The sequence below is a fragment of the Neoarius graeffei genome, chromosome 9 (assembly GCF_027579695.1).
Source record: "Neoarius graeffei isolate fNeoGra1 chromosome 9, fNeoGra1.pri, whole genome shotgun sequence".
Taxonomy (NCBI): Eukaryota; Metazoa; Chordata; class Actinopteri; order Siluriformes; family Ariidae; genus Neoarius; species Neoarius graeffei.
In genome coordinates this window covers 2,628,996-2,645,675 of record NC_083577.1, presented here as the reverse complement: position 1 = coordinate 2,645,675, position 16,680 = coordinate 2,628,996, and the positions used below count along the sequence as shown (strand labels likewise).

The following is a 16,680-nucleotide window of genomic DNA, read 5'->3' as shown; positions in this document are numbered from 1 at the left end:
CCTATGCTGGTTTTCCTCATGCTAACCAGTATGTTGTAACTAACATCCAGTGCAGGCCATAGTTTCAAGCTATAATCTGCTAACAAGCATCTCGCAGTTTAAGGATTTTGCATGATCAACGCAGCTTTAATGGTGTGATCAACCTGCAATATCAAAGTGTTTCTGATTAGAACCATGCGACTGCAACAACAAGCAGAACAATTCATTACATTAATGGCATTTAGCAGATGCTCTTATCCAGAGCAACATGTAACATACCCAGGGCAACCTGGGGAGCAGTTGGGGGTTAGGTGCTTTGCTCAAGGGCACTTCAACCATTCCTTTGGGCCCAGGGAATTGAACTGACAACCTTTTGGTCCCAAAGCTGCTTCTCTAACCATTAGGCCATGGTTTCAGTGCAATTCCAAGTTTCATTTTGGATAAAGCTGTCCAGAAATTTTGGAACTAAGGAGGAAACTAATATCAGTTCATGTTCAGATAAAGACCCAAGAAACGGTGAAACCAACTGAGTGCAATTTTATGTGATGTATATGAGTAATTTTACTGGCATGATTCAAGCATAACACAGTGGAAGCCAATTGTCTTTGCTAAACATTCATGCAAAATACATAAGGGAATGACTCCAAGGAGAAAAAAAAATAAGTAAAGGCATTATTTATTGCTCACTGACACCTCATAAAATTCTTGAACTGAGATATATCACGAAGCTATGAAGATGGTCTACATTTACCAGCTCAGAAAAATACTGGAACAGCCACCTAAAGCATAACTGTTACACCAAAATCTTAGGCGATCAATACTGGATCAAGTCAGCTTGAATGGACTGTCTTGAAAATCTTTATTTGGTCAAGTAAGGCTCCTACACGGATTCCACAGTGACTGTGTCCAGGCCATGTGAAGTTGGGTATTCATCACTGAAGCTGTCTCTTTGTGAATAAGTTGACAGACCTTTATATACCAATGAAGCAGCTATTAAAACTTGAATGTGCGTTTATTGGAGCACCAAAACTTTTTGTAACTTGGCACAAGGATACCAGGCAACTCTACACCTCTTAAAGATACAATACCAAAGTCACACCAAACTCATGCATCTTTGAGTGCCTGCATAGTTCCAATAAAGAAACCTCTGGAAAATACTCTTGTGACGTGTCAAATGCATATGGAACTGATACTATCTGCCATGCTCAAGTGAAAACAGTTGCAGGTTTGCACATTGTACATGACTCAAGAAGATGCTTGCCTACATTTTTTAAAGTAATTTTGGTATCTTACTTTTGTAAAGTCTTAAATCATGTAACTTCCTTCGAGAGCTAGTTGATATTGCAGTGTAGGACAGCATGATGCCTGGAATGATGCTCTTGTCTGTGCTGCTGTACTACAAGTTGTGATGTGGTGTGATGAAAGGTCTCAGTTTGACCATGACCGGGAGCATGTGTCTTAAGGTTTTCTAGTGCTTGTTTTTGTGGATATGCTTGGATCATCTTCTCTCCATTTGTCTTTTGGTCTGCACGCATTTCTGAAAAGTTTGAAGTATATTATATCTCTTCGACATGGATTTCCTTTGTGGAAAGCAATGAGGAATGATTTGCTCTTTAATGCTAGCATGTTGCTGAGGATGGCTAAGGATGCTGTGAAACCTTTACATCTGGTGCTTGCTGTTTTGACAAAAATATTGAATCTGCTGCCCTTCTTAGAACCTCCATGCTTCCTGAAGAGGTTGAATGACACAGTATTCCCAATTACCAGTAAACTGAGGCTTCAATGCATTTTCACTGGAGCTCCAAAGTTGTTTGTAACGTGGTACAAAGATGGAAAGCAGCTGTATGCCTCGTACAGATATAACACAACAGTGACAGAAAATTCAAGTATCTTGGAGTGCCTACATGAGTGTAATAAAGAAACTCCAGGAAAATACTCTTGTGAAGTCTCAAATTCCTACGGAACGGACATCTGTCATGCCAATGTGACAACAGTGACAGGTTCGTATAACTTTGGATTCTTTCTATTTTCTACTGCATCATATTTTATCAACCAACTGACGCTCTTGTGAAGTGTCACTCTTGTGAAATGTCAATTCCTATGGAACTGTCTTTGAACAATCTTTGATATATGACTTGTACATCTACCAGTGTGAGTTCAATTGTGCTAATATAACACTGGGAATACTACCCAAGGAAGACAATTTATCTGTCATTATGGCAGTCATGTGAGACTGGTTTGATGATGTCCATCTCAGGACCTACCTGTTTTGTGAAGAGTCTATCTCACCAGTCCCTCCAAAAGGGACAAAAGCTGACGCTTGAATGCTTGTTCACTGGAAGTAAAAAAATGTCGCATGGAACAAGGACAGCACGCAGATTTACGCCTCTTACACATTCAACACCTAACTAGAACTAACTAGAAACTAGTATTCTAACCAATTCTCAAGCTTTATTCATCTCCTATATTACTAGGCTTCTAACGTCATAATGACAACTGGTGATTATTTCTAGCACCATAGAATATGTTATAAGGACATAAAAAAACAAGACACACTGATTTGTTCAAACTGTGTGGTATCTGTTTAATTCTGTAAGTATTATTTGATAGTCTTGGTAACTTCACTATTATTATGAGACGGGCAAACTAGTAAATTAGTATATTTGCTAAACATACTGTATGCCTGGCACTGTATATGAAAAGCTGTTTTAATAGTGGCATCTATAACCCCAAATCAGGAATGGTTGGGATAGTATGGAAAATGTAATAAATAAATAAATAAATAAATATAAAAAACAGTGATTTTTAAATTTCCTTTGACTTGTATTTCATTGAAGGCAGAATGAACCCAAGATATTTCATGTTTCATCTGGTCAGCTTTACTTCATTTCTTAATGTACATCCATTCCTGTGTATCAGGCCTGCAACACATTCAAAAAAAATTGGGACAAGGGCAATTTAGGGCTAGTAATGAGGTAAAACAATTAAATAATGATGTAAGTGGAAACAGGTAATGTCAACAGGTGACTGTCATCATACAGTAATTTGGTACAAAATCAGTACCAAGGAAAGGCTTAGACTTTGAGCAGCAAAGATGTGCTCAGGATCTCCAGTTTGTCAACAAATGCATGAGAAAATTACTGAAATGTTTGAAAACAATTTTCCTCAAAGAAAGATAGATAGGGATTTGGATATTTGACCCTCTATGGTGCATAATATCATTAAACGATTCAAGGAATCTGGAAGAATTCCCGTGATCTCCAGTCCCTCAGACGGTACTGCATTCAGAACCGTCATTCATCTATAGCTGACAGAACCACATGGGCTTGGGATTACTTTGGCAAACCTTTATCAAGCTACAATATGGAGTTATATTCACAAACACCAGTTACAATTTTACTGTGCAAAAAGGAGGCCTTATGTTAACTGTGTCCAGAAGTGCCATCGAGTTCTCTGGGAGGCATCTGGGATGGACCATCACACGGTGGAAACGTGTATTGTGGTCAGACGAATCAGTATTCCAGGTCTTTTTTGGAAGAAATGGACACCGTGTGCTCCAGATCAAATACAAAAAAGACCATCCAGACTGTTACCAGGAACAAGTCCAAAAGCCAGGGTGTGTCATGGTATGGGGTTGTGTCAGTACCCTTGGCAAAGGTAACTTACACTTCTCTGATGGAGCATTAATGTAGAAAAGTACATTGAGATTTTGGAGCAACATATGCTGCCTTCAAGATGCCATCTTTTCAAGGGAGATTTCAACAAGACAATGTAAAACTACATTCTGCACACAGTACAAAGGCATGGCTATGGAAGAAGAGGGTACCTATTCCCTCTGTCCCCAATAGAGAATATGTGGAGCATTTTAAAACAAAAAATATGGAAACCCCATACTGTTGAACAAGAATGGCCAGTACTTAGTTTTGAACAGTTGATAAGTACATTGGCTGCCCAGGTGCCCAGTTGCAGGAGTAGTATGCACCCAAGTGATCAGCTGGCCTTGGAGACATGGAGGAACATACATGAGATGGGGGGCAGCTGTCTTAAGCTGGCTGAAGGCTTTTTCTACCTCAGGATTCCACTGCAGGCACTTGGATCCCTTTTTAAGTAGGCTGGTGAGTGGGGTGGCAATGAAGCTGAAGCCCCTGATGAATCGCCGACAGAAGTTGTCAAATCCCAGGAAATGTTGTACTTCTTTGACAGTGGTGAGGGTAGATGTCTGGGCATAGCCCGTCCCATCGATGGAAGACCATGTAACTATGTGATGGTCAGGGAGCACCGTCTTGATGTGGTGGACACCTACTGTTATCTAGGTGACACTCTTTGTGCTGGTGGGGGCTGCAAAGCTGCCACCATCATAAGAGTTAGAGCTGCATGGGGCAAGTTTAGAGAACTTTTGCCCCTGCTAACCAACAAAGCCCCATCTCTCCATACACGTGGCAGAGTATACAACTGCTGCATCAGGGTGCCATACTCTATGCCAGTGAGAGCTGGCCTATGAAAAAGATGGACTTGGCATGCCTTGAGAGGAATGAGCAAGTAATGCTCCAGTGGATGTGTGGCATGAAGCCTACAGATGACGTGAACTCAAATATCCTGCATTCAAGACTTAAGCTAGTGGATCTTGAGATGGAAATCAGATGCAGGTGCCTGCACTAGTTTGGTCATACTCAGCATAGGTCAGCCTATGTCAACACCTTCCAAAGTTTCCAGGTGGATGGCCACAGGCGTAGAGGGAGACCTCGAAACACTTGGATGGAGGTGATCAAGGATGATCTGCATTTAATGGGCCTCACTGCTATGGATGCAACTGACAGAAAGGAGTGGAGAAGACTGCTAAAGAAATACCATGCAGTGTCTTACCCACTAGAAGTGGAAGCAGATGTTAAAAGGATAGTGAGTGTGTGAGTGGTGAGGGTAGACCATGTGGTAAGTGCTGTGACTTTGTCTTGGTCCATGTTTTCTCCCTTCACACTGATAATTTAGTCCAAGAAGGAAATTTGTGTGACATGGAACTCTCATTTCTCTGCTTTCACAAATAGGTGATTGTCCAGTAGTTTAGTTAGGACCTCTTTGACGTGGACCTCATGGGTTTCTTGGACTGGAGAGTAGATGAGGATATCATCTATATAGGCAATGACAATCTTGCCGAGCATGTCCCTCAGTACATCATTGACCAAGTACTGGAACATGCTTGGCGTGTAAGATAGTCCATACGGCATGATGCAGTACTCATAGTGGCCAGATGTGGTGCTGAACACTGTCTTCCACTCATCACCCTCATGGATACGCACCAAGTTGCAGGCATTACAAAGGTCCAGCTTAGTGAATACCTTGGCAGATCAAAATTCTTCAAGGACTGATGAAACTAAAGGCAAGGGGTATGGATATTTCAGCATGATCTGATTCAGGCTGCAGTAGTCAATGCGCGGCCTGAGGTCCCCTCTCTTTTTCTCCATGAAGAAAAACTCAGCAGATGCAGGTGACATGGAGGGATGTATGCATCTCTGCTGTAAAACCTCCTACATATAATCCTCCATAGCTTTTTGTTCCAAGATGGTGAGAGGGTAGATTCAGTAGTGAGGAGGCATGGTGCCAGGAAGAAGCTCTATGGCACAATAGTATGGACAATGAGAAGGGAGCCCACTGGCTTTACCCTTGCTGAAGACCTCCATGTGCATCTGGTAACACTCAGCAATGTGGACCTTTGTGGAGATATCCAAGCTTTCCACAGTGGTGGAAGGAACTGAGTGCTTAGGAAGATGGAGACAATGTTGTATGCAAGATGTGTGCCACTGCAGAATCTCTCTGTCCTGCCAGGAGATCTGAGGGTCGTGGTGTTGTAATCATGGGAACTCCTGAATGATGGCCTGGTTCTGAGTCTTGGTGATGAGGAAGGAAATGGTCTCATGGTGCAGTGCACTAACTTGGAGAGTGAGGGGTTTGGCACATGTGATGAACCACTCTCCAATGGGTCCACCCTCAATGGCCCTGATGCTTAGTGTCTGCTGGAGTTTTTGCATGGGCACATTGCAAGTTTCTGCGTGATCTCACTGTCCATGAAGTTGCCCATGGCTCCTAAATCTATCAGAGCAGAGAGAACATGCGCTGAATCTGAGTCTTATCAATACATCAATCTTAAATTACTTGAAAGGAAAATGTTTCAATAGACTCACTGGGAGAGGGCTAGCAGTGCTTGGAACTTTGTCAGCCACAGCGGGTATCCTTGAGCCTCCTAGATGAGAAGGGCAGTGTGCCAGAAGATATGTGACTTCTCCACAGTAAAAGCAGAGTCCCTCCTTATGCCTTCATTTACATTCTGAGTGAGCCACTCTGGTGTGAGAGATCTCCATGGGTTCTGAGGTTTCTGTGACAGGTGCATCAGATGTGGGGTTTTGTAGTGACGGTTGTTTTTGGAGGAGGTTATCGTGTTGGATGGACATGTCAATGACTGAGTCCAAGGTGGCTTTATCATCTCAACATGCTATTTCACTGAGAACTTGAGGGTCAAGCCCTTGAATAAAAATCTCATCTCATTATCTCTAGCCGCTTTATCCTTCTACAGGGTCGCAGGCAAGCTGGAGCCTATCCCAGCTGACTATGGGCAAAAGGCGGGGTACACCCTGGACAAGTCACCAGGTCATCACAGGGCTGACACATAGACACAGACAACCATTCACACTCACATTCACACCTACGCTCAATTTAGAGTCACCAGTTAACCTAACCTGCATGTCTTTGGACTGTGGGGGAAACCGGAGCACCCGGAGGAAACCCACGCGGACACGGGGAGAACATGCAAACTCCACACAGAAAGGCCCTCGCTGGCCATGGGGCTCGAACCCGGACCTTCTTGCTGTGAGGCGACAGCGCTAACCACTACACCACCGTGCCGCCATGAATAAAAATAAATAAATAAATAAATAATTTCAATTTATATAGCATCTTTCACAAACCCAAGGATGCTTTACACAGGAGTTACACACACACACACAAAAAAGGCCACACTAGGAAGAGTAGTGTGAGGTAAAGAGGAAAGTTTTCAAATTAGCTTTTAAGGAAGAGAGCGTGGAAGAGTCACAAAGCGATTGTAGTAATGAGTTCCAAAGTTTAGGAGCAGCAACACTGAATGATCTGCCACCCATAGATGCCAGTTTAAAATGTGGGACAGTCAAAAGTCCACAGACAGAAGATCTGAGGGAGCAGGAGGGACAGTACAAATGAATTAGCTCATAGAGATAGGAAGGGGCGAGACCATGAAGAGCTTTATAGGTTAATTGCAAGATTTTGTATTTAATCCGAGAGATAACTGGCAACCAATGCAGTTGCTGTAAAACAGGAGTGATGTGGGCAGTGCGCTTGGGGAGTGTGAGGACTCTTGCTGCAGAGTTTTGGCTGTACTGCAGGCGATTGAGCAATGTGGCAGGGAGACCATAAAAGAGAGAATTGCAATAGTCAAGATGAGAAAAGATAAACGCATTGACCAACATTTTGGCATCAGTTTCAAAGACAAAAGGGCAGAGATGTGCAATATTGTGGAGGTGAAAGAAAGCATTCTTAGTAATAAGTTTAAAATGGGGTTCAAACGTAAGGGTGGAGTCAAAGAGAACTCCAAGGTTTTTTATAACTTTGGAAGGACTAATAGACACACCAACATCAATAGTGAAATTGGAAAAGTTCAGAACCTGTCTTTTGGTACCTACGAATAGAACCTCCATTTTGCTAGCATTAAGTTTAAGGCAGTTCTTATGCAACCATTGCTTAAGGTCAGTGATGCAAGTCCTTAGCAGCTGAACAGAGGCTATGGAAGGGGTGATAGTGATGTAGATTTGAATGCCATCAGCATAACAATGAAAGTTAAGGCCATGGTTATGAATAATCTGGCCTATAGGAGAAATATATAATATAAAAAGAAGGGGATCAAGGACAGAACCCTGAGGCACACCTTGAGCAACAGTAACAGTGGATGATTTATGAACACCAATAGAGATGAACTGCTGCCTGTTTGCTAGATATGACTGAAACCAGGCTAAAGCTAAGCCAGTAATGCCAAAAGAAGATAGTCTGGAAATGAGTCTCTCATGATGTACGGTGTCAAAGGCAGCTGTGAGGTCCAAGAGAGCAAGGACATTGAGATGATCAGCATCAGTTGAGAGCAGGAGGTCATTAACAACTCTTAAGAGAGCAGATTCAGTGCTGTGCAGATTGCAAAAGCCTGACTGAAAGGGTTCATAGAGATCATTTTGAGCAAGGAAAGTATGCAGCTGAGAGGCTACAACTCGCTCCATTACTTTAGCTAGGAAAGGGAGATTTGAAATGGGTCTGTAATTAGACAGTGAAAGAGAATCTAGACCAGGTTTCTTTAGCATTGGTGTAACTGAAGCAATTTTGAGGGAGGTGGGAACAGTGCCTAAAGCAAAACACTGATTAATCATATGAGCAATATAAGGGGAGATAGCAGATACACGGGATTTAAGAAGTGCAGTGGGTGCCGGGTCCAGCAGACATGAGGAGGAGGAGGACCTAGTCATAATTTCCGATACTTTAGAAGAATCAAGAGGAGAGAAAGCAGAGAGACAGCAGTCAGCTTTATGAGAAAGAGCTACTTGCGAGACAGAAGAATGAATTTCAGAATGAAAGTGTTGGTAAATACTGTCAAGTTTATCCATGAAAAAATCCAAAAAAGCCTGACACTGAGCAGGGGAACTGGGAGTGGTTGAGGAAGGAGGCTGAAGAAGTTTATTTTTTGTATTAAACAGAGTTTTGGGTCTGTAGTTGCCTCTTAATGATGTTAGTGTAGTAAGAGGAATGGGCAGTGTTAAGAGCATCCTTGTACTTTACTATGTGTTTAGAGAAGAGTGAAAGATGAATAGTAAGGCCAGTTTTCCTATAAAGATGCTCTAGCCGCCTTCCCTTGGCCTTCATGGCCCTAAGCTCAGAGGTGAACCAAGGAGAGGTGCGATTCACGGAGACCTGTCTAGTTTTAAGGGGAGCGAAAGTGTTAAGTGTGTTAGATATAGTCTTATCTCATCTCATTACCTCTAGCCGCTTTATTCTGTTCTACAGGATCGCAGGCGAGCTGGAGCCTATCCCAGCTGACTACGGGCGAAAGGCGGGGTACACCCTGGACAAGTCGCCAGGTCATCACAGGGCTGACATGTTAGATATAGTATTATTGTAAATAGCAACTGTATCATCAGGAGAGGAAACCTCAGCAAATTTACAAAAAGAAGAGAGGAGAGAGGCAGAGAAAGAATGCACATCAATAGAAGAAAGATTATGGAAAGAGACAGTAGAACGCAGAGGAAGTTTAGAAGAAGGCACACTGAGACAACACTCAATCAACCTGTGGTCAGTAAAACCTACCAGTAGAGCAAAGCAAGTCAAGTATATGACCAGGATTATGTGTGGGAAAGTCAACATGCTGAGTTCAACCAAAACATTCAAAGACAGTCAAGAGCTCATCAGTCAGGGAGCAACTAGCGTCAACATGAATATTAAAGTCACCCAGAAGAGTGATAGCGGTACAGACAGATGAGGCTACAGTTAGCAGTTCATTCAGTTCAGAGAGAAAAAGAGATGGCGATGATTTGGGAGATCGATAGATTAAGAGTAGCAACATCAGTGTGGGAGTGGAGGTTTTTAAAGCCAGATATTCACAAGATGTAACATCATGAAAAACAAACAAACAATCTCTTTAAGCTTCAAACCACATTGGGAAATTGCAGCTAGACCTCCACCTTTCCCTGTGAGACATGGCTTTGATACATGTGTGTATCCAGCTGGTGAAGACATATTTAAATGTAGATAGTAGAATGAAATGCTGCTTTTAGTGCTGGCTCATTCCAGCCACTTCCAGCTGTGAACGTGTGGGACTCCAGCACATATTCCACAATGCATCTCCTCCCTTGCATAATAGAAAGCAGCTCTTCACCAATCTCCACTCTTTTGGGACTGTGATCGAAGACCCAGCGAAACAAAGTGCTCATAAGAGGTGGTCAGCTCACCGCCCTGCTTCTATACCTTGGTTGCCCACTTGAATGCTTTCCCAGTGAGTAAGTTGATAAACTGCCCTATTTTCTGCTGATCCATGGTCCGTATTTGGGCTGTGAAGAACAGGGAGCATTGCAGCAGGAATCCCTTGTACAGTGGTGCTTGAAAGTTTGTGAACCCTTTCGAATTTTCTATATTTCTGCATAAATATGACTTAAAACATCATCAGATTTTCACACAAGTCCTAAAAGTAGCTAAAGAGAACCCAGTTAAACAAATGAGACAAAAATTAATATTATACTTGGTCATTTATTTATTGAGGAGAATGATCCAATATTATATCTGTGAGTGGCAAAAGTATGTGAACCTCTAGGATTAGCAGTTAATTTGAAGGTGAAATTAGTCAGGTGTTTTCAATCAATGGGATGACAATCAGGTGTGAGTGGCCACCCTGTTTTATTTAAAGAACAGGGATCTATCAAAGTCTGATCTTCACAACACATGTTTGTGGAAGTGTATCATGGCACGAACAAAGGAGATTTCTGAGGACCTCAGAAAAAGCGTTGTTGATGCTCATCAGGCTGGAAAGGGTTCCAAAACCATCTCTAAAGAGTTTGGACTCCACCAATCCACCATCAGACAGACTGTGTACAAATGGAGGAAAATCAAGACCATTGTTACCCTCCCCAGGAGTGGTTGACCAACAAAGATCACTCCAAGAGCAAGGCGCGTAATAGTCGGCGAGGTCACAAAGGACCCCAGGGTAACTTCTAAGCAACTGAAGGCCCCTTTCACATTGGCTAATGTTAATGTTCATGAGTCAACCATCAGGAGAACACTGAACAACAATGGTGTGCATGGCAGGGTTGCAAGGAGAAAACCACTGCTCTCCAAAAAGAACATTGCTGCTCATCTGCAGTTTGCTAAAGATCATGTGGACAAGCCAGAAGGCTATTGGAAAAAATGTTTTGTGGACAGATGAGACCAAAATAGAACTTTTTGGTTTAAATGAGAAGCGTTATGTTTGGAGAAAGGAAAACACTGCATTCCAGCATAAGAACCTTATCCCATTTGTGAACCATGGTGGTGGTAGTATCATGGGTTGGGCCTGTTTTGCTGCACCTGGGCCAGGATGGCTTGCCATCATTGATGGAACAATGAATTCTGAATTATACCAGCGAATTCTAAAGGAAAATGTCAGGACATCTGTCCATGAACTGAATCTCAAGAGAAGGTGGGTCATGCAGCAAGACAACGACCCTAAGCACACAAGTCGTTCTACTAAAGAATGGTTAAAGAAGAATAAAGTTAATGTTTTGGAATGGCCAAGTCAAAGTCCTGACCTTAATCCAATGGAAATGTTGTGGAAGGACCTGAAGTGAGCAGTTCATGTGAGGAAACCCACCAACATCCCAGAGTTGAAGCTGTTCTGTATGGAGGAATGGGCTAAAATTCCTCCAAGCCGGTGTGCAGGACTGATCAACAGTTACCGCAAACATTTAGCTGCAGTTATTGCTGCACAAGGGGGTCACACCAGATACTGAAAGCAAAGGTTCACATACTTTTGCCACTCAGATATGTAATATTGGATCATTTTCCTCAATAAATAAATGACCAAGTATAATATTTTTGTCTCATTTGTTTAACTGGGTTCTCTTTATCTACTTTTAGGACTTGTGTGAAAATCTGATGATGTTTTAGGTCATATTCGTGCAGAAATATAGAAAATTCTGAAGGGTTCACAAACTTTCAAGTACCACTGTAGTCGGATACTCCTCCTGAGAACTTATTACCTCCACCAAGGAGGTTATGTTTTCGGTAGCGTTGGTTTGTTTGTTGGTTAGCAACATTATGGAAAAAGTTGTGAATGGGTTGCTCTGAAATTTTTTCCAGAGGTGTGACTGGGCACAAGTACAGTAACAATCCATTAAATTTTGGCGGTGATCCGGATCACCTTCTGGATCCCAGATTTTTTTTAAAGGATTCTTGGCGGAGGTTTGCGCTCTCCGAGTGCTTTTCTAGTTAGGCAATGAAATAAGTGTGCTGGAGCTCTTAACTGGCACTGGGCATGCTAGGAGTGCCTGTGAAACAGCAGCAGTGTAGACATCTATTTCATCCATATGCTGCTGTTGTTCTCCCAGGAGACACCCCTGTGCAGATAAAGCAGCATGCCTTTTCTTGTCTGCTGCATCCATGGTGATGGTGAAGTCATCTGTCAGGAATGCAGGGGACAGGTGGATGTAAAAGTGGCAGAGAGTTTATTCAAGGCAAAGCTGGCAAACAAATCCAAATTGTAAGACAAAGGCAGACTCAACAAATAGACTATGGTCAGGCGAGGCACAAACAGGATATCACAGGTAAAGACAGAGGATGAAAATCAAAATACAGAACTCTGTCAAAAACCAGAAAATCGGCACAAGTAATAATCCTTGGTAAAGTCAGGCAAAGGACCACTGAGCATTTACTTTGCAAAATGACTGTGAAACTGTGAGTCCTTTTATACCCAGAGGTGATGAGGTGTGATTGGGAACAGGTATTAGTAATAATCAGGATTCTGAAAATGGAGGGCAGTGCGGTACAGGTTGGTTATTGTAGTTCACAGCAGCCATATTTGGAGGCCACTGCGCACCCTGCGAGTGGAGTCTTGAGTGCAAGCCGGTGCAGACATGATGCAAACGTATTAAAAACTGCCCAGTACTACGTCTCATCAATTTTCTGAGTCTTACAAACTCAAACAACTAAAATTTCTCTGTTACTTCAATTAATGTACAGCATTCTAGTTAGCTACATAGGCCTAATCATTAAGCTATTATATAAACTCAGCTGACATTCTGCACTTCTGCGTTTTATTCAGTGTGCATCATGGGTGGCTTCTGTGTTCCTCTTATTTTGGCAACATTAGATAACAGCATTACACATCTTTTAAAGATAACTAGCTAGGTTACCAGCCTATGTAATAAATTTGTAAAGTGGCATTATGTAGCTAGTCAAAGTCCCTCTCACGCCAGAATCTGGTCTTCCCAGGCAGTCTCCTGTCCCAGTACTAACCAGTTCTTTAAAGCGTATGGGTGTGGCACCGATCTCCATTTCGATAGCCCTCGGCTTCTCACCTATACAGCTAGGGTTACAGTGGGGGGCGGGTCCTCTGATAACCGCAAGAGTTTGACTTCCCCACTCACATCTGTATTGCAGCGTACCTTGCCAGATGGTAGTAGGTACCATTTTTCATGATGGTCTTTGGTATGACCTGACCGCAAGTACAAGTCGTGATCTCCTGGTTGAAAGGTGGACATGCTAACCACTAGGCCAACTTGCGGTCATTATGTAGCTAGCTCATATGAAAATCTTTGCTAGCATTCTTTCACTGGACTCTTCTGCATTTTTTGTCTTAAAGAGAAAGTGAGAGAATGACTGTTTGTAGCTGCTATAATCTAAGTGATAACAGGAATCAACTTGTTTCACAGACATTCATCAACAATAAATGCAACTGTAAACAGATACAAAAAAGTATTATTATTTGGATTTATTTTTTATATTTATTGAAGCATTTAAATAATTTAAAACATTACTGGAAAACTGTTGTGGTATAAGTGGAAAAACACTTCTAGATAGGTGGTTATAGGAGCATAGTAAACTTTTGGGTCGTAACAGTAACTCCACTTTTTGTTGGGCTGCATTTCATTTTATTTATTTTTTTTATTTTATTTTATTTATAAACTTCGCTGATTAAATGGCAGGGAATCCATCAACAGAGCAATAAGCTCCAGTACCTGAGGTCCTGCAAAATTACAAAAAATTTAAATAGTACAATAAATAAATCAACAATAAATAAAACATATTAGAAAAAAATGGCCTAGAAGTATATCATTGACAAACTGGTGCCGAGAGTGGAGATTGGCTGACATGTATGACATTTTACACACAGATTTAAAAGTTTGTGGTCTATCAATATCAAAATAAAGCCTAGTTAAATTACTATTTTATATATCTATATCTATCTATCTATCTATCTATCTATCTATCTATCTATCTATCTATCTATATATATATATATATATATATATATATATATATATATATATATAAAGGTCCTTCTTAAACTGTGAAAGTGATTGATTCAAATTCCTTAAATAAAATATTCCAGATTCTAGGACCCCGAATATAAAAACTGGTCTGAAAAGTTACAGTATTAGCCTCGAGTACATTTCACATAGTTCCCATAGACAAATCTAATCGCCTAGTAAACCTTCTAGGTACGCTAATAGAAATATTATGGTCTGCTGACATAGATTTAAAAAGATAAACAAGATCCAGGTACTCATGCCAGTAACACAAAGGAAGGAGTCCTAGCTTTAACAATCTGTCCTTGTAGTTAACATCTGATCTAAACAAAAGAGATAAAATATACTTAGTTGTGCGTCTCTGGATTCTCTCAACTGAGTAGAGCAGGATAACTGATTGCGGAGCTCAGACCTGAGAGCAGTACACCAAACAGCTTCTGACCAGACAGATGTAAAGTGACTTCCACACCTTGATATCTCTAACCTCAAAAGTAGATCTTCTAACAAAGCCCAACATTTTACTCACTTTAGCTAAAACCAATTGGACATGAGAGTTCCACTTGAGATATGGCGTGACTGTAACACCAAGTAGAGCCCTGCACTCCCGCGGGAGTCCCGCGGGACTTGCGGGACCCGCCGCAAAGCAGTGTGGCATGGGACAAATTTTGAAAGCTCATTGCGGGCGCGGGCGGGACCAAAAGTGCACATTATGCACGCGCGGGCGGGAGCGGGAGTGCACATATGCGGAGCGGGCGGGAGTGGTGATAAGCTGCAGTCCCGCTAACTAAAAACGTGTTTGAAATAAAATTTATAAATTATTAATTTATGTCTATCATATATAATTTGTGCTGGATATTTTATTTGGCATTAATAAAAACATTTTAAGATGCCTAAATTTGCAGAGAGAGTCAGATTGCGTGAGGAATGGCATCTTAAATTTGCCATTGATCACCCTAACGGGAAATCCTTTGATCACTCTAATGACTCGCAGTTCACACCCAGCTAGCAAGAGAACCATGAGTGAAGTGATTTACTGCTTGCGTTAGTCTAGAACTCTAATCAAAGAGACAGGTTACACAGTGACGGTAGGCTTGACTCAATGCTATCCCAGAAATCCTTCCTGTAATATGCAAATTTGGCTGTCCAATCAGAGGCGGCCAAATTTGCATATTACAGGAAGGATTTCTGGGATAGCATTGAGTCAAGCCTACCGTCACTGTAACCTGTCTCTCTGATTAGAGTCGTAGACTAACTCAAGCAGTAAATCAATTCACTTCTCTTACTAGCTCTGCTTTGCAATAAAAAAAAAAAAACACACCATTGGTACAAAGCAAGCCCATTCACTTTTTTATGCTGATCAGAGAATTACAATGGTTTCTCATGTGATAAAAATGTGCGATTCGCAATTAAATATTTTAATCACTTGACAGCACTAATTATTATTATTATTAGAGACACTACATGCTGAATTCAGAAACAAGGTAAATAATAGCGAACGTGAGCTGTAGATATTTATGTTCAAATCCACTCAAAGTAGGGGGTGGGGCACCATCATGCTGTGTCAAGACAAGAACTTTCCTGAGAAATAACGTGAACGTCTGCATCATGCGGGATTTGCGGGCGGGAGCGGGACAAAATATGGCAGGCGCGGACGGGAGCGGGACTGAAAATCATAATTTTTTTGTGGGCGCGGGCGGGAGCGGGACTGAAAATCATAATTCTTTGCGGGCGCGGGCGGGAGCGGGACTGCACAATGCGGGCGCGGGCAGGAGCGGGACTGAAAAATCCGACCCGTGCAGACCTCTAACAACAAGGTCCTTCTGTGACTCAGTCGTTTTGACAGGCACATCCTTCAGTTGGTATGTGGTCAGCAGAGGCTTGGAGCTTCTCGTGAATGACAGAAGCCCACACTTAGACAGATTGAGGTCCATCCTCCATAGATCACACCAACTGCATATGCTGTCAAGATCGTTTTGCAGGCATGCACTATCCTCAGAGGTGTTAATTGCGCGATAGCACTTAGTGTCGTCGGCGTATAATGCAACAGATGATGACGTGACTACGCAGGGTAAATCACTGACAAACAATTTCATGCTCTGTTATGTTTTTCTTGGACTTATTTCATACCAAATATGATGTTTAATATTTGTGAAGAACATGTTACAAACAACAATAATACTGTAATATTGCTTACAAATATTACATGAAGAGCAAATGCAGAGAACTAGTACCATATAATTAGAACATTACCAATAAAATTCACTTCCATTTCCATTCTTAAGTGTTTCATAACATACTAATGCTTTTTTTTTGTTTTGTTTTCAGAACCAAAAATTCCACCAACCTTCACTAAAAGGCCTCTAGAGCATTTTGAGGAGACTGAGGGTAAATTGGTGAAACTTGAGGGACGTGTATCTGGATCACAGCCACTGTCCATCAGCTGGTACAAAGATAACAAGCAAATTTTCAGTTCTGGCAACTGTGAAATGTCCTTTGAGGGCAATGTGGCTGTGTTATGTATTAAGAAATCCCAAACATCAGATAGTGGCACATATACTTGCAGTGTCTCTAATGAAGCTGGCACTGTGTCCTACAATGTGGTGATAAGCATTGCAGGTACATAACATTTGCTTTACTCTCATTGTGT

At 41.8% G+C, this 16,680-nt stretch overlaps 1 protein-coding gene across 1 annotated transcript in view; it reads left to right on the top strand.

Moving 5' to 3' along the window:
- The window catches only part of ttn.1 (titin, tandem duplicate 1), a 211,255-nt gene that overhangs the window by 43,730 nt on the left and 150,845 nt on the right, over positions 1 to 16,680 (top strand). The window contains exon 38 of the mRNA XM_060928917.1: positions 16,359 to 16,649. Within this exon, the coding sequence (XP_060784900.1) occupies positions 16,359 to 16,649 (291 nt within the window). The remainder of the gene's footprint in view (positions 1 to 16,358; positions 16,650 to 16,680) is intronic.